The sequence below is a fragment of the Lepidochelys kempii genome, chromosome 14 (genome assembly GCF_965140265.1).
Source record: "Lepidochelys kempii isolate rLepKem1 chromosome 14, rLepKem1.hap2, whole genome shotgun sequence".
Taxonomy (NCBI): domain Eukaryota; kingdom Metazoa; phylum Chordata; order Testudines; family Cheloniidae; genus Lepidochelys; species Lepidochelys kempii.
This window is the reverse complement of record NC_133269.1, coordinates 8,377,725-8,403,353: the sequence shown is the minus strand read 5'-3', so window position 1 is coordinate 8,403,353 and position 25,629 is coordinate 8,377,725. Positions and strand designations below refer to the sequence as shown.

At 41.2% G+C, this 25,629-nt stretch overlaps 1 protein-coding gene across 1 annotated transcript in view; it reads right to left on the bottom strand.

Moving 5' to 3' along the window:
* Positions 1-25,629, bottom strand: part of PITPNC1 (phosphatidylinositol transfer protein cytoplasmic 1) — a 206,190-nt gene continuing 180,561 nt past the window's right edge. The window contains 3 exon segments of the mRNA XM_073311590.1: positions 1-5,153; positions 21,627-21,690; positions 23,465-23,620. Coding sequence (XP_073167691.1) covers positions 4,894-5,153; positions 21,627-21,690; positions 23,465-23,620 — 480 coding nt within the window. The 3' untranslated portion in view covers positions 1-4,893.

Sequence of the window (25,629 nt, the reverse complement as noted above, 5' to 3'; positions counted from 1 at the left end):
GAAGATTGCTTGGTAGTTTATTTACAACAGAATGTAAGGAAAAGTAAGTTATTAACAATAATAAATAACTCAAAAAACAGCAACTAAGTGATATGGATGACAAATATGAGAATAAAATTCTTCTGCTTAGCCTTGCATTGTTTAACATACGGCACATTTCAAAGCTTGGTCCTTCTCTGATGGCAGTGGTACATTCTCTAAGTTAAATGTCATAACTCTAAACCTAAAGCTAGACACTAAGGATTACAGGGACATTCAAAGTCACACGGAACTTTCACAGAAATGAAATAAAAACAATTAATCTGTATTAGTGACACCCAAAAACTAGAGGAGACTGTAATTCAGTGACCATGCTGTCCATTTAAAGCAAAAACATTGTTAGACTCAGTTAGCCTCAAGCATTTTGGAATTTAGACAACTAAATTAAGTCTGAATAATGGCAGTTGAAAAGTTCCTATTGACAAATTCATGTGTTCTCTCTTATTGCACTTACTAACTCATAAAAAGCATGTATGTTGAGCCTTTTTTAAGTAAGAGAATGTTAAGTTATAGTGCAGCAAATCCCAATGCATTATTAAAGATTGTTGCTGTCTTATTACCAAATTAAAGTCACTGGACAAATAGTCCAGTTTCAAAATATCTATTTGAGTGCCTTCTGTTTTCTAATGTATTTGTATACTACTACTAATGAACATGAATTGTGCCCTCAATGGAGCAAAAATCATCTCCCAAAATCTTGGTATGATCAAAAAGCAACAGAATAAGATCAAACTATGCCTTTCTGTTGGATTATTTTGTAACTCTTACCTATGTGACCAATCATTACTGTAGTGAATAATCCCATTGAAGTCTATTACTGAAGACTATTCACACAAATAAGAGTGGCTGGACCGGGCCCTTGCAAATTCTTATTCAGAGAAATCTTTCTTTTTAATTCAGTTGGTGTTTTACCTGTGTCAGGACTGCAGGATTGGGCCCTCAATTGCCAGCATCATTCTGCGAGGTCTGATTGTTCTGGAGGAAATACATATAAAAGTAGGAGCAGGGTGGGGAGAAGGATTTAAAAATAAATCATAAGCCAATTGCTTTATCAGCTTCATTGTGCTCTTCTTGGTGATAATTTTTTTGTGGAGCCTCACTATGGTTGTATTATTTAATTCTCCAATCATGGCAGCAGGGAATAAGGAGGCTACAGAATTATTAAGTAACTTCAGTTTTGCTTTGCTGCATCGTACTTTAAAGATGTGCCTCGTACAATTTTTTTTCACAAAAGAAATCAACATGTGCAAAATACTCTTACTTCCTTCCCCTCCCACAAACATGTCTGAAAATTATACATCAGATGTTTTTACAAAATCCATTCACAAGTCAGCAATGAAAATAAACAAAACATTTTCTCAAAACATGTTGTCAGAAAAATATTCTAGATTGCTTTTTTTTATTTTATTTTATTTTATGTGTGTAAGGAACATTGTAGAAAACAGATATCCTGCCACGACAAAAAGAAAATGAAATGACATTGAAAAATTATTTTTGAGAGCATATTTAATGGTAGAAACACTGCGGTAAAACAGAGCAGAACACAGCATTGGATGCTTGTGTAACCTGTGGAAAGCATGATGTAACCTATAGTTCTTTCTTATCCAAAGCAGTGACATTCTATGGATCTTTTTATTTGCCACCATTAGCACCCACATTGAAGGCAGATATGGATTGTACTGATCCCCATGTTGGCTAGCAGTGAATTAGAAAAATTTTAGTTGTCTATTCAGTAAACGTTATACTTCTGTAATACAGTACTCGTGAATGGAGCTCAGAGGTATAGAATTGCATGCAGAGGCATAGCATTAAGGATTCATTATTTTTCCACTGCATGCTCAGTCAATTCTTTTCTCTTTCCTAAATATCCACCATACAGCTAATTAATTTGAATCCTCTTAAGATATGTTAATAATGTTCATACATGCCTGATCCCCATACCTACATACGATAATAATCTTATCACACAGGATAGGAAGTTTGATACTTAAAAAAAATAAACAAATGAGTAAAGCTATGTATGCTTTGTCCTAATGATCTGTGTTAAACATTCAGAAGCAAATTAAAGAATATCAACATTTATTTGTATACATGCAGAAATTATGAATACTTAATTAGTACACACATCTGTTAATTAAAGTCATGAGTTGATGTAGGGTACTTTAGCATTTGATACCTGTGGCATTTCACTGGCTAAAAAAAAATCACAAATATCAATCACCAGTTAATTTACTAAGCACATGGAATTGCTGGCCTTGAGAGGAAAGGAAAGCAGAACATGGACAATATATGAGATAATGGATGAAGTCATACCATAGGCTAACCTACAAAGAGCTACTGGATTTTATTTAGCCATGGGCTTTTAAATTTCAAATACACACACATTTTCAATGTCATCTGACAGTGGAATTCTTCCCCTCCCTCTCCCGTTACTAAAACTAGCCCATAAAAATCAGACATTCAACTTAGCATTTACTACTGGACATGGAGCTATTCGAAAGGTCAAAAGGTTTAAGTCAATTAAACTTTTCCACAAGCAAAAATCATGCTACCATGCTGGGAAGATGGTACAAACATATCCCGCCACTGGGGAATTCTATCCACAAACTGATTCTTCATCATTCAGTGATACTTTAACTCCGTGAGGTCCGTCTCTCTGCTTCACCATGCTTGTTATAACTGACAGTACAAGATACCAACTCAATATGAATATGTGATTCAGATAATATCCACCTTTCACTGGGCATTCACAATGACTTATTTAAAGTCTACTACAACAACAAGGGTGGTAGATGCTGACATTAGTTAAATAGCATCACAGGGGACTAAACACAATGGTAGCATTGCAGAGGACTAAACCCATTATATGAAAGTCAACAACGAACCCTGTGACTGGACGTCAATAGGAAAGGTTTCTCCATAAGGCTGAATTTTAGAAAGGAAGTGGCTCCTTATTTCCCTATATTTTTTACTCTTGGCTTGGGGAGAAAATCCCTTTTCTGATTTTTATTCCTGAGACTGAAGGGTGATTTCACTAACAGGCCAGGGATGTTGCTCCCCTTTCCCACATGTTACATTACATGTTACTGAGTTGTCAGATGACCCCTTTATTTTTGGTAAGTCATGTCTTTCATTCCTCTCCCCTTTTAGAGATCAGTGGCAAAGTCTGAGATCTGTTTCCTGCTACTGGAGACCGCATTAGCATGAAAGGACAGGGATAAAGTAAGGGTAAGTCCTCTTTCTCCCTCAGGAAGCCCAGAAGATCCCCATATTTCCCCCCTCATCACCTATGAGGTCTCCTATCACAATCACAATTTTTCTGTCCAGTGAGGACAGGATGGAATTCATCAAATCTGCTCCTTAATTGGCTAAAGTGGCCACTGTTGAATGACTTCTTTTTGTTTGAGGGCTGAATATGCTGCCTCTACAACATTATTATCCCATTAGCCCATGAAGCAAGAAACCTAGACTGGGATCTGAAATTGAATCTGAATATGTAACACATCAGGGCAGAGCAAAGGTTGTGGCTGAAGATCTTTAAAGAACTTTCCAATGGTGGACATATAAAAAATGTTTATTTTCAGAATCTTTACTCCCAGGTGCTGTTCCAAAGCATCATGGCCTAGTTATTCAGTATCCATGCTCAAACAACAACTATTCTGCATCTGGTAAAACACCATAGCATAATATACATTCAGCACTAATTAGTACAGTGAAATCTGTACAGGAGGCTACCCTTATTAGGCACCCACCTGTCTTAAGAGACTGTCCTAAAGTATCCACAAATGTACTAAGTACCATTCTTCCCCACCTTTAGTAGAAGACCTCCCTCATTGAGCTCCAGATTTTTTTACAATCCCTCGAGTGGTTATTTAGGGCCTGAGCCAAAGCCCACTGAAGGCAATGGGAGTCTTCCCACTGGCTTCAATGGGATTTGTATCAGACCCTGAAAGCTGGTTTCATTGTAATTAGCCAGGAGTTCAGAGGACTTAAATGAATGACAGGAATGCTATGATGACAGCTTCATTGGGAGAAGACCCTTGCATTATTTGGACTCTTTAAACTATTTAGCGGCTTGTGTTTCCGTCTTTTTTATACCTGGAGCAGGGGTTACAAACACCAGCACATACTTGAGAGATCACAAGAGGACTGGGGAGAACTAGTAAAATACAATATAAACAAGAAATGGGTGGAATCTTTTATAAATTCTGTGCAAGGTATAAATAGTTCAGTGGCCTTAAAGTCAGTATTATTAATTACAAATGGAGCCTTGGTGCATTGGTTATTTAGTTTTAAAAAGTTTAAAGTTTGTGTTAGCTAGGCCCCAAATCCTGAGTCATATTAAGCAACACCTGAATTTGAATAATTGCTGTTGGTGTTCAAGTATCGACAAGTAGCAGTTCAAAGGTTTATGATTAGACATGATAAGCCTGAGTAGAAAATTTTTAGAAATTCTGATATAATAGGAGAAAATTGGATTTTTACCTTTTTAACGTAACCCTGCACCTAAATTGACACTAGTTCCCTTCAGAAATCCTTGCCAGCTTTATTAAATACCTTCAGCATTTCCAATCACAATTGCAGGCTATTCTCAGACTATTTAATTTCACATTAATAGCATGTGCCATATGGCTTTGAGCTTTACTTTGGGAATCAGAGTATATGAACTATGTTCTCTCACATGCACTTATTTAAGGGTTTTAGGGAACAAGTCTGAGTAAAGAAATCATCTTTCTAGATTGGTAAAATCGTTAAAAAAAATCCAACCAACCAACCACACTGAGCTTTGTAAATGTTAAGTTACTCTTGTTCTGGCAGACATGGCTTGTCAGAAGGAAACATGCTAGGTTAAATTTAAAGTGCTTTTTTCTCTGGGTCTGGAAGCGTGAGGGTTTCTGGAGCAGATTTTTTCCGAGGTCGGTCTTTGGGAACTGATAGGAATTCAGGAGCATCTGAGGATAGAGGAGTGGATGGAGCACTAGAAGGAGCACTACGGGTTGACGAAGGCAGGGAAATATTAGAGATAGATATTGCAGGTGGGAAAGTCCCAATTTTCTCGTTGGTGGCTTCCTGAGTTGCACGTTCAAATTCTCGGACTTCATCCATCGTCATGTCTTTAATGAGAAGAAAAGAAAGACAAATGGAAAGTTAGAACCACTTCAAAGATGATTTCAATAGCTCCATTGCAGTGATTGCCATCAAAATCTAAACCGAAGGGTGTATTCTCACCCCAGGGTGGGGATTCATGTATTGGAATTCTACTAGAGTTAATAGGAGCTCTGGCCAAAGTTTTCATAAGAGGTCACTGATTTTAGGTGCCTGGCTTGACACACCATTAGGCCTGATTTTTAGAGGTGCTGAGCACGCAGAGCATATTGAGTTCCCAGGCAGAAGAGAGTGCTTCATGTCTTTCAACAGGAGCTAGGTGTCTCAAATTGGGTATCCAAAAATGAAAGCACCCAGAATGAAGGGCCACTTTTGAAAATGTGGGCTTGTGGAGAAGGGTCTTCCCCACACAAAAGGCCTCATTCTCCACTGCTTTGAATTCCGTGAAGTTGTTTACACCTGTGGAATTATGAGATCAGAATTGGTAGCATTACACACCTCCTTTGCACAAGTGTAAATGATTGCACAAGGTGCAACGCAATGAAGAATCAGGCCCAAAGAATGCTTCCCTGTTACTAGAGAAAGCCTTCTCATGTGGAGGTGAGCAAATGTATCGGTCACATAGACACTACTGTACAAATCCACAAGAGGGCAGAGTAAGCCCAGAATAACGTGTTCCAAACAGCAATACAAACATTTTCTAATAAACTCCTAAGCCAGGTGTAACCCATCTAATTTTTCTGTACAAACTCAGAATTCAGGACAGGTTCAGCAAAAGTTAAGCAAATCTTTTTTCAAACCTTGCATTGCATTTGGAGTGTCATACAGGGGTTTATTGCTACAACTCAAAGCAAAATTCAGATGAGTTTCACTTTGAGTTTTTTTGAGTTCATTTGAAGGAATCTCAGCAAGAAACTCAGTGGATGTAAACCCACCAGAACCAGCACAGAAAACAGGCTCACACAGAGCTCCTGTAAACTGTAAACTGGCGGAGTTTGGCACAGCTCCAGTCCCCAGCACTATAACATATGTAGTCAGTAAGAAATATTTTTCAAGTACTGTAAAACTTCCTTATAAACATTCTGCAGGAGGTTATATTATAAGTGATGATAGATCCATGGGATGCATATTTAAAGAAAGCTCAGGAGAGGGGTTTGTTTGCATTGCTAAGATTTATGTCTATCTGACTGTTACTGGCCTCCTATGCTGCTCCACGCGAAGGGTATGCCCACACAGCAGCTGCGCGGTGTAATTCTTAGCTCACGTAGAAGTACATGTGCTAGCTTTGCCTGAGCTCTTGCGCTAAAAACAGCAAGTTGGTGGCTGTGACAGCGCGGGCGGTGGCTTGGGCTAGGTGCATAACACGATCCCGCCTGACCGCACAGGGTGTGTATTCAGGCAGCTGGCCAAAGCCACTGCCCATGCCGTTGTGGCCACACTTTTCTTTAGCGTCCTAGCTCAAGCAGAGCTAGCGCCTGTACAGCTACCCAAGCTGGGAACTATACCTCCCAGCTGCTGTGCAGACATACGCTCAACCGCACATTCACGACATGCCATGTGATACTCAAAACCCACACTGTGGAGGAGGAGAGAGGACAACTGTCCTCATAGCCATGTGAGGATGGAGCTATGGGGCTAAATACACGCTCTGGTATACCCAGGGATGTTGTAATAAAGTTTATTGTATTTCTGCAGTGGAGGGGATATAAGCTACGCTACTTCATTTTCTCCTTATGGTTGGATGCCATCTGGTTAAAATGAAAAAAACCACATACGAGCTATACACTGTGACCCCCTTATTTCAAGGTAACATAGTTGTGTGTATGTAGCCTTGACTGTAGAATGTTTCCTGATGCTGTTGTGTGAAACAGGCTTTATGCTGTACTGTAGAATCTATAAGATAATCAAAGTCCCCATTCAGTGCGAATTTGCCTGCTCCCCTCTGAACCGACTTTACTGGTCCAGGGGCTTTTTCAGTCTACAGGCAGCTCCTATTACTGGGAGTGGAGGATATTTTAGCCATATTCACCCCTGAGGTAAGTGGGTGAGGTAAGCGGATGAGCTCAAGGGAGCCCACCCATTTACACCAGGGATGAATTTGGCCCTGTTTTGCTGATTTACATTTTGCTTAACTTATGTTACATTGCAAGTAGTGTTTCTGCGCTTAGGGCCTGATCCAAAGCCCACTGAAGTTAATAGGTGTCCTTTCATTGACTTCAGTGTGCTTTGGATCAGGCCTTTAATAATGAAAAATAAAATAAAATATGGCTTCTGTATGGGGAGAGATATAGAGAAGAAGATTCCTCAATAACATGCCATCAGAGTGGAAGGCAGACCAATGAAAGTCCTACCATGCGCCCCTCCCAATATTGGCAATTTCAGAAGCAGAAGGGGAGCACTCACCCTGCCTGAACTTAATATTTGGTTTTTAGTCTATGCTTGCTTCAAATTCATGCCCATGCTAGGGTGACCAGATAGCAAGTGTGAAAAATTGGGGCGGGAGTGGGGGTAATAGGCACCTATATAAGACAAAGCCCTGAATATTGGTACTGTCCCTATAAAATCAGGACATCTGGTTGCCCTACCCCATGCTGATGTGCACTCAAGTAAAACTAATCCTGACCCAGAACTGCAAAGGACTCAGAAATACGTGACTCCATTCTGTCATTTTCTTTTTATTAATAAAGGCCAAATCCTGCCCTGATGATAGTGGCAGTTTTGCCTAAGTAAGGGCTGAATAAGGACCACAGGCTTTTTACCAAAAGCCCATAGGGCCAAATCCTGAGGTCTTTAGTCTGAGCCTGATTCTAATCTCGCTTACTGGTGTAGGCATCAGGAATAACTCTGAAAAAGTCAATGGGAATTCACCAGCTTAAATCTAGAGTTGCACCTGCGCAAATTTGGTGTAAGAATCAGGCCCTCACTGTTTACTGAGAGAAAGTCCTTCTGAAGTCATTGGAAGCTTTGATTGAATAATGACTGAGTTAGGACTTCAGGATATAGCCCTTAAGGACTAGCCCCGACATCGTTATTTGGGCAAAGCCGTCATTCACTCCCATGGGATTTTGGCCTGACTAGAGATGCCAGACATACCAACATTTTAAAACTGAAATGTCACTGTATCTCCTTTCAGGCTCCTAGTTTGTAGCTTATCAAGGGCAACACTGCAAATGATCTTGAAGACAAGTGAAAAACCCAGTTAGCCTTTTTCTCAGTGGTACAATTTCAGCAGCCCCACAGAACTTTTCCACTCCCCAGGTTCCTGGCTGTTTGACAAATGACACTTGAACACTGACATGGCTTTGAAACAATCAGAATAACTGGATGCCAAACCTGACATTGCTTGATCTTGCTTCTACTAAAATTCCTCTTTGTGTACCCAACAGAAGTTTGAGGATTTTGTTCTCCTGGAAGACGGGGAGTTATGAACCTGACCCTATCCTCTACTAGCTCAGTGGGAGTTTGGGATGCAAAAAATGCAGGATTACACTTTACTGGGAGTGATTCTGATTCCACTGAATGTCAAACCTCCCGTTAACTTCAGGAGCAGCAGGATCATGCTTAAAAAGGGCCATTCTTCTTTGAGTTGTGAGTTAGGCGAGGGTGGGCAATATGTTTTAAAAAACTACATACACTTGATTTTGCATGGCTCTCTATTTCATCCACAGTAGATGAATGTTGATTGCAAACTTTAATGTTGGTTTTTTCATGCATATTTTTCTCGAATTCTCGAACATCATCCATAGTCATATCTGCAAAAAGTTCAAAATGTTGGCATTTTCCATTAATTCACTGCAAACTTTAATAAAAAGGAAGGTGCGAGGGATAGATCGTCTTTCAGCAGAAACCAAAGAAGGTTAAAAAAAAAAAGCAGGGAGCCAACTACCTTTATGAAAGGTGACTCATAAAGGTAGTTAAACCAGCCAAGGAAGATGTAGGAAGGGAGTCATAGAACAGGGAGGAGTGGAAAATGTTTAGGAGTATCTATGTGAAGTGAGCTAGGCAAAAAGTGTTGGAGTGCAGGCTTTTCTACAGGAAAGATCTTCTAAAATGACTTTAGAGGATCCTCCAAACTAACTGACAGGTATTAAGAAATATAAGGATTTACTTACCTTTCTAGGAACTTTCTAAGATAATTCTATAGCATTATCTTTAATATTGCATGGTATGTTTCAAAATAAAAAGAAACCTTCATTGCTGAAGCATACAGCTGCAGTTTCAGAAGCTAGCATACAATCACCATGCTGAACGGTTTACCAGTCAATACCAGTAATAATTTTGTAGCCTCAGACCCTTGGAAAGATTATATAAGTCTGACAATTCAGGCTAGTCCTGAACATCAGGAAAAGATATAATTGTGTGGGTATGTTTGACATTGTTAGTATATAGCTATGAAATAAAATGGTATGGGATGGAATTGCAATACATGGAAAGTCTGTTAAACGTTTTCTGCCCAACTTGTATGATTTAAATTCTACTTTATTAGAGCACTATACTTTCATATTTCCATATGTACCATTTCCAATAAAGAGATGATCACTGAAGTTTAGACAGGAGTTACAGAGAATGTAGCAATTTACCACCCGGTCAGTAATTAACTTGAGTAGAAATTGGGTTTGGGCTCTTGCTGCTCAAATTTTTCTCAAGTGTTTTGTGTGTCATTTGGATTTATGACTTGCCATTTGTTATATTGTACGAGAGACTCTTCCTTCATTTAACAAGAGCATGCTTTTAAGGAGATGCATCACTTATGCTGTTATATCAGCGATAGAGTACAATACTTTATTACTAGTGGATCCTTTCTCAGTGAGAATGAAGGACTGCTTAGCACTGATCAAAATGAAACATATGGAATAACATTAAATGACCCATTCATTTAACCTACTCTTTTTCCTATTACCAGAAATGAAAAAGAAATTAATAAACAATGTAAATAGCATGCTAAAAAGCATTTTTGCCAAGCAAAGGATATGCTCTTTATTAGTAAAGTTTTGAGTTAACAATACAGTGAAGAAATTAGTTTTAATTCATGATAAAGCTAAATACATTTCAGTAAAATCAGTGATAACACACATTAATACTAGAGTCGGTAAAATCTGCTATTTTCCTTTTTAGTCGTTGAGTCTTATAAACAGTGGGCCAAATCCTCAGCTGGTATAAATTGGTGTAGCTCCACCAAACTCATTTGTCTCTTTTGAACTAATTTATACCATTTTAGGATGTAGCCCAAAGGTTTTAGCTTTAAAATTAACACGCGCATTGAAGGGACACTGTCAGTTTAAAATTTATATTTTTGAAAAACTTTTCCTTCCTTATGTTACTAGTAATAGTGAAAGAACTTTAAAAATTTAAATGTACTTTTTACCATATTATATGATTGTTTACTTGTGCATTTCACTCAGTTTGGTCAGTGAACCAGTCACTGTCCAGTCAATTTCACTTTCCGATTCTCATGCTTTAGTGCAATTCTGCAATACTTGGATTGCAAATAGTGCAGGGGAATATTTAAATTCTCCTCCAGGCTTATTTAATTTTTTTAAAATAAAACTTTCCTACTAATATCCTAGATTTTGGGCCTAACCTGCCTGACAGAGTCCCTTTAAAAACATACCCACATGGTATCATAAAAACTGGTACCAAAAGTGAAAACCTAAATGATAACCATGTACATTAATAATTCGCTTATTTGTGCAAACAGTCTTTTTTTGACAGGGTGGTTTTGGGGGTAGAGTACGGAAATATGTGGTTACATTTTTTCCCCTTGGTTTTTCTTTTTAAACTTTTGAGTATGTGCCTAAATGCTTTGCTGAACAGGAAGGGATTAGTCACATACTTAATGCACACACTTACACATTTACCTGAACAAGGGCACGTAAGCTGGTGTGTTTCGATTCCTATTGATAGAAACTCTCAGCGACAATCTCACCCCCATTCACCCACAACTGTGGGTGCAGCTGAACCAACATAAATACAAATTTTCCACTTGTAACTTCTGTTCTTCAAGTATGGTTTCTGATACGGATCCTGTACTAAGCCTGATTCTGGGGTCCTAATTTAGGCTTAAAGCTCCTTTTGAAGTCAAAAAGCCCACATCCTCAGTGGGTGTATACTGATGTTTTGCCATTAAAATTAATGGACTTATGCTGATTTACTCCAACTTGAGGACCTGGCCCAGGAAAGTTCTGGCTGTGTAAAAACTGCAAGATTGTTTTCTGTCGTGCACCAGTCTTTGAGCTTGTGCTAGAATGGCATGCTGTAGTTAAAACAACGCTAACCAGATTCTTTCTTTCTTTCTTTCTTTCTTTCTTGATAAATTTCAGAGAGCACAGAAACAGATGGGATGGCCTTAGTAGGGACCTAATCACTATATGGATTTGATCCTGTGCATACCAGCCCTGATCTTGGGGGAGGGATAGCTCCGTGGTTTGAGCATTGGCCTGCTAAACCCAGGGTTGTGAGTTCAATCCTTGAGGGAGCCATTTAGGGATCTGGGGCAAAAATTGGGGATTGGTCCTGCTTCAAGCAGGGGGTTAGACTAGATGACCTCCTGAGTTCCCTTCCAACCTTAACCTTCTATGATCCTGAAAAGCCCTTAAGCATATGAGTAATCCCACTGAAGTCAATGGGATTACTCATATGTGTAAAGCTAAGCATTTATTTGTTTTGCTGTATCAGGGCTAGAGAAGTCATTCAAAAAAATTACTGGACTGATCCCATATATGTGGGGTGACAGGGGGAGGGGATGGAGATATGTAGATCTGCAAAGGTAAAAGTACCGGAATAAGAGTTTAAAGCTAGATGTTTCCTTTCATCATATGGTGTAGCTCCATCTTCCACATCTCAGCAGTAGCTGAGATTAGACAGGAGATGGAATCTGAGTGCAGTGAGCTGAAAAAGTACACCATCCCATGCATTAGATAACTATAGTTTTGCCAATGGGAATTGGGTTTACCTAGTAACTAACAATCCACATGTGATTCAGGAACAATGAAGAGAGTTAAAAATGAATCCACAAGCTGCAGATTTAATTTGACAGTTAAGAGTGTCCGGTATGAAACTGCAGAAAAACCTGAGAGTCTCTGGATTAAGTTTAGAAGTGTGAGCAACAAGGGTGATGTTGTGGTGGGAGTCTGCTCTAGACCACCGGACCAGGGGGATGAGGTGGACAGGCTTTCTTCCAGCGTGAAGTTACTAGATCACAGGCCCTGGTTCTCATGGGAGACTTCAATCACCCTGATATCTGCTGGAAGAGCAATACAGCGGTGCACAGACAATCCAAGAAGTTTTTGGAAAGTGTAGGGGACAATTTCCTGGTGCGAGTGCTGGAGGAACCAACTAGGGGCAGAGCTTCTTGACCTACTGCTCACAAACCAGGAAGAATTAGTAGGGGAAGCAAAAGTGGATGGGAACCTGGGAGGCAGTGACCATGAGATGGTCAAGTTCAGGATCCTGACACAAGGAAGAAAGGAGAGGAGCAGAATATGGACCCTGGACTTCAGAAAAGCAGACTTTGACTCCCTCAGGGAACTGATGGGCAGGATCCCCTGGGAGAATAACATGAGGGGGAAAGGAGTCCAGGAGAGCTGGCTGTATTTTAAAGAATCTTTATTGAGAACAGGAACAAACCATCCTGATTTGTAAAAAGAATAGTAAATAAGGCAGGCGACCAGCTTGGCTTAACAGTGAAATTCTTGCTGATCTTAAACACAAAAAAGAAGCTTACGAGAAGTGGAAGATTGGACAAATGACCAGGGAGGAGTATAAAAATATTGCTCAGGCATGCAGGAGTGAAATCAGGAAGGCCAAATCACACCTGGAGTTGCAGCTAGCAAGAGATGTTAAGAGTAACAAGGAGGGTTCCTTCAGGTATGTTAGCAACAAGAAGAAAGTCAAGGAAAGTGTGGGCCCCTCACTGAAGGAGGGAGGCAACCTAGTGACAGAGGATGTGGAAAAAGCTAATGTACTCAATGCTTTTTTTGCCTCTGTCTTCACGAACAAGGTCAGCTCCCAGACTACTGCACTGGGCAGCACAGCATGGCGAGGAGGTGACCAGCCCTGTGTGGAGAAAGAAGTGGTTTGGGACTATTTAGAAAAGCTGGACGAGCACAAGTCCATGGGGCCGGATGCGCTGCATCCGAGAGTGCTGAAGGAGTTGGCAGGTGTGATTGCAGAGCCATTGGCCATTATCTTTGAAAACTCATGGCGATTGGGGGAGGTCCTGGACGACTGGAAAAAGGCTAATGTAGTGTCCATCTTTAAAAAAGGGAAGAAGGAGGATCTGGGGAACTACGGGCCAGTCAGCCTCACCTCACCAAGGAGCTTGGCTTGTTTAGCCTAACTAAAAGAAGGTTGAGGGGAGATATGATTGCTCTCTATAAATATATCAAAGGGATAAATACAAGAGAGGGAGAGGAATTATTTAAACTCAGTACCAGTGTGGACACAAGAACAAATGGATATAAACTGGTCATTGGGAAGTTTAGACTTGAAATTTGACAAAGGTTTCTAACCATCAGAGGAGTGAAGTTTTGGAATAGCCTTCCAAGGGAAGCAGTGGGGGCAAAAGACCTATCTGGCTTTAAGATTAGACTCGATAAGTTTATGGAGGAGATGGTATGATGGGATAACATGATTTTGGTGATTAATTGATCTTTAAATATTCATGGTAAATAGGCCCAGTGGCCTGTGATGGGATGTTAGATGGGGTGGGATCTGAGTTACTACTGAAAATTCTTTCCTGGGTATCTGGCTGGTGAATCTTGCCCATATGCTCAGGGTTTAGCTGATCGCCATATTTGGGGTCGGGAAGGAATTTTCCTCCAGGGCAGATTGGAAGAGGCCCTGGAGGTTTTTCGCCTTCCTCTGTAGCATGGGGCACGGGTCACTTGCTGGAGGATTCTCTGCTCCTTGAAGTCTTTAAACCACCGTTTGAGGACTTCAATAGCTCAGACATAGGTGAGAGGTTTTTTTCAGGAGTGGGGCCGGGGGGTGTGAGATTTTGTGGCCTGCGTTGTGCAGGTCGGACTAGATGATCATAATGGTCCCTTCTGACCTTAATATCTATGAAAACCTCAGTTCCTGGAAAAATCATGGAGCAGGTCCTCAAGGAATCAATTCTGAAGCACTTAGAGGAGAGGAAAGTGATCAGGAACAGTCAGCATGGATTCACCAAGGGCAAGTCATGCCTGACTAATTTAATTGACTTCTGTGATGAGATAACTGGCTCTGTGGATGAGGAGAAAGCAGTGGATGTGTTATTCCTTGACTTTAGCAAAGCTTTTGATACGGTCTCCCACAGTATTCTTGCCAGCAAGTTAAAGAAGTATGGGCTGGATGAATGGACTATAAGGTGGATAGAAAGCTGGCTAGATGTCGGGCTCGATGAGTAGTGATCAATGGCTCCATGTCTAGTTGGCAGCTGGTATCAAGCAGAGTGCCCCAAGGGTCGGTCCTGGGGCCGGTTTTGTTCAATATCTTCATTAATGACCTGGAGGATGGCATTGAGTGTACCCTCAGCAAGTTTGCAGATGACACTAAACTGGGAGGAGTGGTAGATACGCTGGAGGGTAGGGATAGGATACAGAGGGACCTAGACAAATTAGAGGATTGGACCAAAAGAAATCTGATGAGTTTCAACAAGGACAAGTGCAGAATCCTGCACTTAGGAGAGAAGAATCCCATGCATTGCTACAGACTAGAGCTCAAATGGCTAGGCAGCAGCTCTGCAGAAAAGGACCTAGGGGTTACTGTGGATGAGAAGCTGGATATGAGTCAACAGTGTGCCCTTGTTGCCAAGAAGGCCAATGGCATTTTGGGATGTATAAGTAGGAGCATTGCCAGCAGATCGAGGGATGTGATCATTCCCCTCTTATCGACATTGGTGAGGCCTCATCTGGAGTACTGTGTCCAGTTTTGGGCCCCACACTACAAGAAGGGTGTGGAAAAATTGGAAAGTGTCCAGCAGAGGGCAACAAAAATGATTAGGGGACTGGAACACATGACTGAGAAGAGGCTGAGGGAACTGGGATTGTTTAGTCTGCCGAAGAGAAGAATGAGGGGGGGATTTGATAGTTGCTTTCAACTACCGGAAAGAGGGTTCCAAAGAGGATGGAGCTAGACTGTTCTTGGTGGTGGCAGATGACAGAACAAGGAGTAATGGTCTCAAGTTGCACTAGGGGAGGTTTAGGTTGGATATTAGGAAAATCTTTTTCACTAGGAGAGTGATGAAGCACTGAAATGCGTTACCTAGGGAGGTGGTGGAATCTCCTTCCTTTGAGGTTTTTAAGGTCAGGCTTGAGAAAGTTGGGGATGATTTAGTTGGGAATTGGTCCTGCTTTGAGCAGGGAGTTGGACTAGATGATCTCCTGAGGTCCCTTCCAACCCTGATATTCTTTGATTCTATATTCCAGAGACAGGTGTGTTCTGTACAAAGAATGATGAGTCAGGATCTGGCTAGCTATCACTGCATTTTTAATGGCCCATCACCTCAGTATCCCTGTAGCACCTGGAAATGATGGGTGCTAATTCTGGCTCAGACGCTGACTCTCCCTGTGGTCAGCTCACTTAACCTCTCTCTCTTTGTTGTCTGATCTGCAAAATGCAGATAATAGTACTTATTTCATAGTCCGTTAGGAGGATTAATGTTTGCCTTGAAGATTATAAACCCTAAGCGGTATTATCCAAGTCCTTCTGAAACTTGTTGCTCTCTTCTGTTGTATTTACTGATTCCCTCCTTTATTTTGGGGTGCTTTCTTCTTTTGTGTCTCTAATATATAAGTGAGCACAATTTATCTTAATTATGATCTTCGTGGCAATCTGCTTGTCTCCTTCCTCTCCCTCCTGAATTGTCTTCTCTTGTCCTCTTTATTAGGCCCCCAAGATATTGTGACTCAGATATCTCCCTGCTTATTGCATACATTTGACTTCATATATTACTCTTGTGTGTGGTATTTTATCAAGCATTTTCTTGATGTCCAAGTAAATCACAGCCTCCCACTGATATTTCTTTGTGTCACTCTTCAGTGAATACCATCCAATTTGTTAGGCCTGACCTTTGTGTGAATTCAGTCTGCTCTATTTTTATTCAAACTCTATTGCTTCAAGTTTTCTTCTGCTCCTTCTTTGGTTAGTGCATCAAGTCATGCAGAAAGATCAATTAGGGCTTATGAAAGGCAAATTGAACTCCAGTGTTATGGAAATTGTTATATCTTATAAGAAACATGAACACAAATGGACTAGTTCAAAGAAATAAATGAAAGACTAGAATTTGGAAAACACCTAAAGTGAACCCAGTGGAAAATATCTCACTTTCTAAGTCGGGGTGGGCAAACTTTTTGGCCTGAGGGCCACATTGGGGTTCTGAAACTGTATGGAGGGCTGGGTAGGGAAGGCTGTGCCCCCCCCAAACAGCCTGGTCCCTGCCCCCTATCCATCCCCTCCCACTTCCTGCCCCCTGACTGCCCCCCTCAGAACCCCTGACCCATCCAACACCCCTGCTCCTTGCCCCTGACCGCCCCCTCCCGGGACCCCCCGCCCCTAACCACCCTCCCGGGACCCCACCTGCTATCCAAACCCCTCTGCTCCCGTCCTCTGACTGCCCTGACCCCTATCCACATCCCTGCCCCCTGACAGGCCCCCCGGGACTCCCATGCCTATCCAACTCCCCCCATTCCCCATCCCCTGACCCCCCCCGAACCTTCACCCCATCCAACTGCCCCCTGCTCCCTGTCCCCTGACTGCCCCCTGGGACCCCCTGCCAACTTATTCAAACCCCCCAGTCCCCGCCCCCTTACCATGCTGCTCAGAGCAGCAGGACTGGCAGCCCCGCCGCCCGGCCGGAGCCAGCCCCGCCACCACGCTACCTGGCAGGAGCTCGCAGCCCCGCCGCCCAGAGCGCGGGTGGCATGGTGAGCTGAGGCTGCAGGGGAGCGGGACAGCAAGGGAGGGGCCAGGAGCTAGCCACCCTGGCCGGGAACTTAAGGGCTGAGCAGGATGATCCCGTGGGCAGGGCCGGCTCCAGGCACCAGTGTTCCAAGCAGGAGCTTGGGGAGCCAGTTAGAAAGGGGCGGCAGAGTTTCCGCAGCGGGGGCAATTCGGCGGCAGCTCCTCCCTTTTGCCGTCCATGATGGCAGCTTTTTTCACTGCTTGGGGTGGCAAAAACTGTAGAGCCGGCCCTGCCCGTGGGCCGCAGTTTGCCCACCTATGTTCTAAGCTGTTCTTCTCCTCTTCAGAAACAAGTAGCATAGGTATGTTCTCGGCAAGGCAAAAAGAACTAGTATATATAAAAGGTCTTTGTTCTGATGGATGCATACTAGTACTTCCCATTGACATAGTGGGAGATAAAGAGTAAGCATCAGAGCACCACAGTATAGGTAAGAAATGAGAAAAAGCAGATGTGTATGTTATTGTCAGATCTACAGTACAATAAGCAAATTGGTACATTGTCTTGTTTTCAGCACAGCTGCAATGGTTGATTAATTTTGAGTCCGTTCTCTCTTCTTAACAATGTACAAGAACGTGAATTTATTGACTGAAAAACAATTAACTTGAAAATTTAGACTCAGTGCTATAGAATACCATCATAGTTATAAATATGGATTTAGCCAGCACTTTTCATTGAGATGCATGGTTCTTTATTTCCATACACGCTTTGCCAGAAAACTATAAAATGAGATCTGAAAAGAAACGTAAAGGTGCAGGCATGAAAATTCAGAGGATGGCAAGACTCGAGATTTTAGTTAGCTCTGAATCCTCATTTGGAACAAAAGTAATAAGAAGCAAATTCTGTGTCCCATTGTGAATTCATACTAGAAAATTTGATTTTGTTCATTTTATTCTGCTTTGTAAATGTAATTAGCTAAATTAATCCGTAGTGTGACACAGCTGAATCCAGCAAATTTACACCAAGGATTAATTTGGTCCAACTTTTTAAAATTATGGTTTTACCAGTTTTTCACTCCTCTACTTTTCAGCTAAACAGGACTCTCTTGTGTAATTTACATTTAACTGGTATTTGTTAGCTTGGATTTCTTGTTGTGCAGTGGGGACCCTGTGGGCACATGTGCTGTGGAGGGTGGGAGTAGAGGAAAGGGACACAGGCCTCCCTGGCCAAAGATGATTAGGGAAGATCTAAAAGTGAAGGACCTCAACACCTACAGCAGCCGGTAACCCAGGCAAACTATGACCTTGAAGCATTGCAGGGATAAGATCTTCATTAGCATGTACTCTTCTGGACTCATCCTCCAATGCATAGACTCATATCTGTCAAGTAAATCTTATTTCTCAAGCAGGCATGTTCTGTGGCTTCAGGGAGGGAAATCTTACTCCTTTTCATGAATAGGTTCTATTGATTCCCTTGTACAGTACTTCAGATTGATAGTCTACCAAAGCCCATTTCACACTGTTGTCATTTTTTGAAGATCAAGACACTGATCATATTTTGCAATCTTCTGCCTCACTAGAGATATCTTTTTGATGTAAAAATTTATATTCTTCTCCTTGGCAACTGAACAGTCAGACTATGCCCCTTTTGCGCTGGTGTAAGACTGTACAGTGGAGCTAACAACACATAATGTGGAAACAAGGACTATCCAAAGCATAGGTGGACTCTTCTGAAGTAGTTCTCCTGGCATAAAGTAAATCACCCAGAAACGGTGCATTACACACTGGCTAAAGTGTTTCTCTGAAGCTGATTCCCATATAAATGAATCCATTCACATTCTCTTATGTGAGAGCAGAGGAACTCCTCAGTCTCTATTTGCAATTTGTGCTGAAGATCATCACCATCCAAAACACTGACAGATATAACTATGTGGTCATGCATCTTGGATATTCTTCTTGAGCAACCCTGTCTGATTGCACAAAAAATTTCCATAGAAATGCCCTCATAGTGTATGAACAAAAATGAAAAGCAAGGAACTGAAAATAATGATGTAATTTTTGTTTAATTGTCTACATTGAGCCAAACATATAAAAATACAACACAAGTGTTTCAGCAGTGTCTTCCCTGATCTGCTTGTGTAAATCAAGTATTTGTGATTAGGGCCTACTGCATAAACAGCGCTACACATTTTAAGCAAGAGTCCAAGCTACCGAAGGAACAACAAAATATGCATTAAGTTGCTTGTTACTAGCAATCAACACTATCTATCTATATCTATCTATCTAAACAGGAAACAAGATAAAACAGGAGATAGGATAAAAGCATCACATGGGATCACTATAAAACATAGCTTAAGGAAATGAAGGAGTATGAATTTCATTAGAAAAGAAACTTGAAAGTTAGAGATAAGCTAAACTAATATTGGGTTATTTTCATTTGTAGCTAGGGGACACTGTCTGAACACAGACACTGTGTCTTTTACAAAACTTATGGACACTGATGATGGCATAAGGATTTGTGGAGGTGTGGGACATATACCATATGAAGAAATAAAGCTTGTTCTCATTTGAATTAAAGATGCAGAATCCTCTTACTAGTTTATGAGTGTCCCTAAATTAAAAAACACAAAGGAAAAAATAAAAGATCCATTTCCAGTCTGCCAGTATTTTTATGGCCTCTATACCACAGCACATATTTCCTCGTGCTTTATCAAATCTGTACAATAAAATAAATTGTGATTTTAAAAGGAAATTCTTCTCTAATTTCTAATAATCAGTAGCCCAGATTATGGTCAGATCTTTATCTGGTGTAAATTGGTATACTTTCTCTGAAGTCAAAATAGCTATCCCACTTCACACAAACTGAAGATTTTTGTTTGGACTTCTAGGTAACAGAATATTTCTGAGCGCTGAAGAGAGATAAACATCATGTCTACACTATTGAGATTATACTGGCATAGCTATGCCTGCATAGCCCCATGGTTTACATGCAGCCTGCGCTGACAGAAAGTTAGGAACACCACCTCCCCAAATGAAGTTAGGGCTTGTTTACACTTGAAATGCTACAGTACCACAGCTGAATTGCTGCAGCTACACAGCTGTAGTGCTTCAATGTAGACACCAGCTATGCTGACGGGAAGGGTACTCCCATCGGTGTAAATAATCCACCTCCCCAAGAGGCTGTAGCTAGGTTGAATTCTTCCATCAACCTAGTGCTGTCTACACTGGGGGTTAGGTCGGCTTAATTGCACTGCTCAGAGGTGTGAATTTTTCACACTCCTGAGGAAAGTAATTATGCTAACTTAATTTTCTAGTGTAGACCAGAGGCAGGTCTACACTACAAACTTTCATTGGCACAGCTGCACCAGTGTCACTGTAGCACGTCTGATACAGATGCTCTCAGCTAACGGGAGAGAGCTCTCCTGTTGGCTTAATAACTCCACTTCTATGAGTGGTCGTAGGTACGTTGGCAGGAGAAGCTCTCTTGCTGACATAGTGCTGTCTACGTGGGGGGTTAAGGTCACTATAATTTTTTCAACACCCCTGAGCGACACACTTACATTGAAGTAAGTATGTAGTGTAGACCAAGCCCAGGTCTTAGCTATGTTGACAGAGGTCCTTTTCCATTGACATAGCTGCGTCTACAACGGGGCACATCTGTGCTGATCGGGGTGTGGGTTTTTTCACATGCCTGACTGACGTAGCTGTGCTTTTCAGTGTGGACCAGGCCTTAGAATCGCTAAAGATTGTTCATGAAAAGTTTAAGGCAGTATTCCCTTGAACCTCAAGGTGGTTCTATCTATCTTTGTCTCTTTTAAATACATTTCTAAATTGCAATTCTATATTACAGGAATGTTTTAGAAATTGATCTATAATATCTGGGATAATGCATACCCTTTATTGAAATAGTATGTATATGGCACAATACCTGTGTGTTTATTGTGCAATAAAATGTCATAAACTATTTTGATGTTGAAATTACTCTGTAAAATTCAAAGTGCCTATTCCTATAGCTGAAGCATGGATTCCGTGGGAGTTGTGTATGCAGCCACTGTTGAATCAGAGCACGTGGGTTTTCAATTGGAGCTATTATATTTATTTGTTTTTCAAACAGGAACTTTTAGTTCTGGTTTTTATTACATTTTATATTAACAGTTTAAAACCCGTCCTGAAAAGTTGAAATTGTGTTAGAAATAACATGGGCCAAAAGCTTGGAGGTTGGAGATGACTGCACATTAGTGCTATGAAAGCAGCATTAATATTGGCTTGTATTCAAACCTATGCACTGTCTTTCATGTAGATTATTCTTGACAGGGGCAGCACTAAACTGTTGAAGATGTGGAGTGTCTGGATCTGGGGCATATGCTCTAAAATACATGGACCATACACCCTGGTCCCACCTTCTGGATGCACCTTCCCCACCAGTGGCTATTGTGGCATAAACTTACATGTAGAGTGAGGGGTGAAATAAGGCCCTATGTATTTTGGGCCTCATCTAAAGTCCATTAAAGCCAATAGGAGTCTTTCATTTATTTCAATGGGTTTTCCATCAGGTCCTTTCTAAGGCTATTTTGTAAGTTAATTTTGTGAAGATGACTTACCATACCACTCATCAACCCATGCAAAAGCCTGTCGGTGTCCAATCATTAATATATCTCTGACCACCTGTGAAATAAGAAAAAAAGGTTAAAAGTATCTTGTGTAGTAAAACATTATAGAAAATAAACTATAGGAACTTCATGGTCTCTCTACAGGGTGGAAGGACATAAACACTCTGAACTTTGAGACTCTACACTGATCTATGGTGACATACACAAGAAGGGGACATTTGGGAGCTGAACAACCAATATATTAATATTTGGGCAAGCAGACTGGAACTCCTTTCCCTTCTATCTTAAAATGGAACCTGTTAGTTCTTTTCACATACAAGAGGTCAATAACCTTCCAAAATTCTACCAATGTCTGGACATTAAAATACTTGGAGAAGACCATTTGATAATTGTATCATTAATGAATTAATATTTGGACAAGTAGAATGGATAACTTTCCCACCACTTGTGAAAGCTGTAGGATAACCTGGATGTTGTTATTCTGTGAAGGTTACTCATTTCTAATTACAGATTTTAAAAAAATCTTTGAAGAAAAATATAATATACAAAACTTTGGCAGGAGAATATATAGAAAATCCTATCCAAAAAGCATGAGTCAAAACCTTTATGAAAAATTCAGGCATTTTTTAATAAAAAAGGGATTGAATTCTGAGGGCTTTGCAGAATAGGAGAAGTGTTTGCAACTGTGACTTTATCATCTTGGAGCTCTGTACATGCCCTGAGATATCTGGTTTTAGAAGAAGGAACCACACATCCAGTGAAAATGAACAATAATATACACTTGAGAGCCAAGCATGCTAAACTTCAGGAAATCAGATGAATGTGCAAAAGGCATCAGAACTATTGCAGTAAGTCCAACTTAGTTGTCTAGAAACTCTCATTCAGTGATAGCTTAATATTACGCTAACGGTCCAATTCTGATCTCATTTACACTGGTTTCTTGCTGGTGTAGCTCTTGTGACTTCAGAGGAGACACTCTTGATTTACATCAGTGAGACTGAGGTTAGAATTAGACTCTAAATCAAAGGAGTGGGTTGAGACTGCCACGGTTTTTGTTTTTAGTATTTTGAGATTGGCAGATTAGCATAATGAGAATTAATAAGCTTTTACTGCATCCAGATAGATAGCCATTAAAGCCAATAGAGCTATCAAACTGAAGTAACTGTTTGGCTTCACATTCTGCTCTCACTTTCAGTACACTGGGAGTAACTACACTGATGTCAATGGTGTAAAATCAGAGTGAGTGAGGTCAGAGTCAGACCCACAGTGTTTGTTTAATTGTGGTAAAATTAAATGAACTGCTGATAAAGTGCAATACAGACTTTAAAAGCTTCAAGTAATGAAATCACAGGGGAAAAAATATTTCAGTCTAGAAACATTGTATTGTATTCATCTAACAGCTCACAATTGTCACAATAAAGCTGTTGTCATTGGCACAAATATTATTTTACCAGCAGTGGAGGTCTCTTGGGCAAGGATGTTGTTAATTCTGCCCACATAAGGATCACAGCACTGGAAACGTTATTGCTGGCTGTACTCAGAGATGGGCGAAAAACTAAGCCTTGGATCTGAGTAACTCGAGCCTTTGGGGAAGTTTGTATCCAGAGATTAATTTTGCAGCTGGGCCTCTTCTCTTTAATTGACACATGAAAACCCCAGATCGAATCACCCTTGAATGTTAAGGAGGTTTGGAACCAGATCTAAACCTGAACTTCCTGGCTCAGCCCATCTCTAGTCCTATTCATGTGCAGGTCAGGATAATGCTCTAGTTCCACTTGTGCTCTAGCCCTACTCCTGTGCAAGATAACAGCATATAGGCATTCACTGACCTTATGTACAAATTGTTCTACTCTAGTTTGAAGTCCCCAGACTTCAAATTTCACAGTCACCAGTTTGTAGGAGCACATGATCGGCTGGTGTGTCTCCCTCCAGCCTTCTTTTAATAGGCCTCTCCCCGTCTTCTCTGACTTGAAATGTTTAGGATCCTGCAAAGCAAGGAGAACCACGACTGAAAAACCTTGGCTGAAAAGTCCCCATTTGCTAGCTTGTTAATGTGTCTGTTTTAAGGCTAATAAACACTAAGGGTATGTCTACACTACCCGCCAGACCGGCGGGCAGCGATCGATCCAGCGGGGATCGATTTATCGTGTCTTGTCTAGATGTGATAAATCGACCCCCGAGCGCTCTCCCGTCGACTCCTGTACTTCACTGCTGCGAGAGGCGCAGGCAGAGTCGATGGGGGAGCGGCAGCAGTCGACTCACCGCGGCAAAGTCACCACAGTAAGTCTATCTAAGTAAGTTGACTTCAGTTATGTTATTCACGTAGCTGAAGTTGCGTAACTTAGATTGATTCCCCCCCTTCCCCTCCCCAGTGTAGACCAAAAATAACACAATTTGCTTAAATGAATGGCAGGATATAATAAGATACGTAAGGCCAAATCCTGGTCTGTTACCCAAAAACCAGTGCATTGATGGCAGCAGTAGATACTTGGCGATGCTGTGAAGCTCATTGGGCACAAAAGACATTGGGCCATAGCAGGGCATGATGCTACAGGTCATTTTAGTACAATGCACTATGAGGCACTGTTTATTGCTCAAGGAGCAACAGGTCTATTTCCAGTGAGACCTGCTAGCGTATTCTATAGTTGGCGGCATACATATACACCTGACTGTGGTCCAGCCACATCCCTATTCCTGAAAACCATATCTCTTTTGGCATATCACACCCACACAACATGGCAGATCTGCCAGCAGACTCTTGTGGGCCATCAAAGGGTGTCAGCTGGAAAGCCCCTTTGCATGCATCACTACTTGTGTGAAGATCTGTGGCTGATTGCACTCTTCTTCTTCCATACCCACTGCAGGAGTTAGCTCAATGTAATGCACTAATGTGAAAATGTAGGGAGTTGCTCAACCTGGAGCAGCAAGGGAGCCAGATGGGATGACGCCTGTTGAATCTCATCCTTAGCTATAAACCAACTAACTATTGGAAGTTTAAAGTAAATGTAATGGCAGGGGGAAATATCCAATGTGTTTTTTTTTAAATTACAAAAACTCTTGTACACACCATGTGTAAAGAAACTAGAGAAGGGAAAGCAGAGATTCCATTGTGCTGTGTGTCTGCACTTTAGAGCCAGCATATAAAAATAAAATGTGTAGTTGTGACAATGCAAGTGGCAGGAGGGACTAGCTGTCCCAAATGTGTACCTGTCTGAGACATTAGGCACATACTCTGGTTGGCTAGTGCCTTCTGCCACTCACATCACTGTGGCTATGCTCTATTTTTAGCACGCTAGCTCAATCAGTTTGCATGGGTAGATCTCCTCGATTTGGGAAGTACACCCTCCAGTTTGAAGATACTGTATACGTAAATCCTGCCTGCATTTTATTCTGGACTCTGCACATCGTTTGGATGGAAAATAAACAGAAACAAGTCAAGGGTGAAAAAAACCAAAAAACCCAACACTGCCAAGCTTCATTATCTATGTGTTGGAAGCAGAGTTACTCACCTGTGTGCTCCTTTATGAATTTATCAAAGGCCTTATCATCTACTGCCTTAGACCTTGTGTATTCATTTATAAGTGTGCAAAGTGAATGCAAAGAAGCCATAAAATGCTACAATCCCAATTTGGTAGCATATTACATGCACACTGTGGAGGTGTCAATGACAACACAAGTCATGAGGGCAGTGAAGAACCAGGGTTCTAATGTTCAAACCAACTGGGAGCACTGGAAAATCATAAAGAACTCTGTTTCTGAGGTTGAGGAAGCAAGTTTCAAGCCTATGAGAGAACCACATTATGGGTATAATCAGCAGATGGTAAAGTGTACATCATCTGTTTGAAGGGCTTGACAATGCCATTGTAAATTCTAAACTAACTTGTATATTACTGGTTGAGCATGAAACTTTACCAAGTTGGAACCTCCAGTAACATGGACAAAACCCTGAAGGGACTGTAATTTCAACATCAGCTATTTGATTTTCCAGTACGTC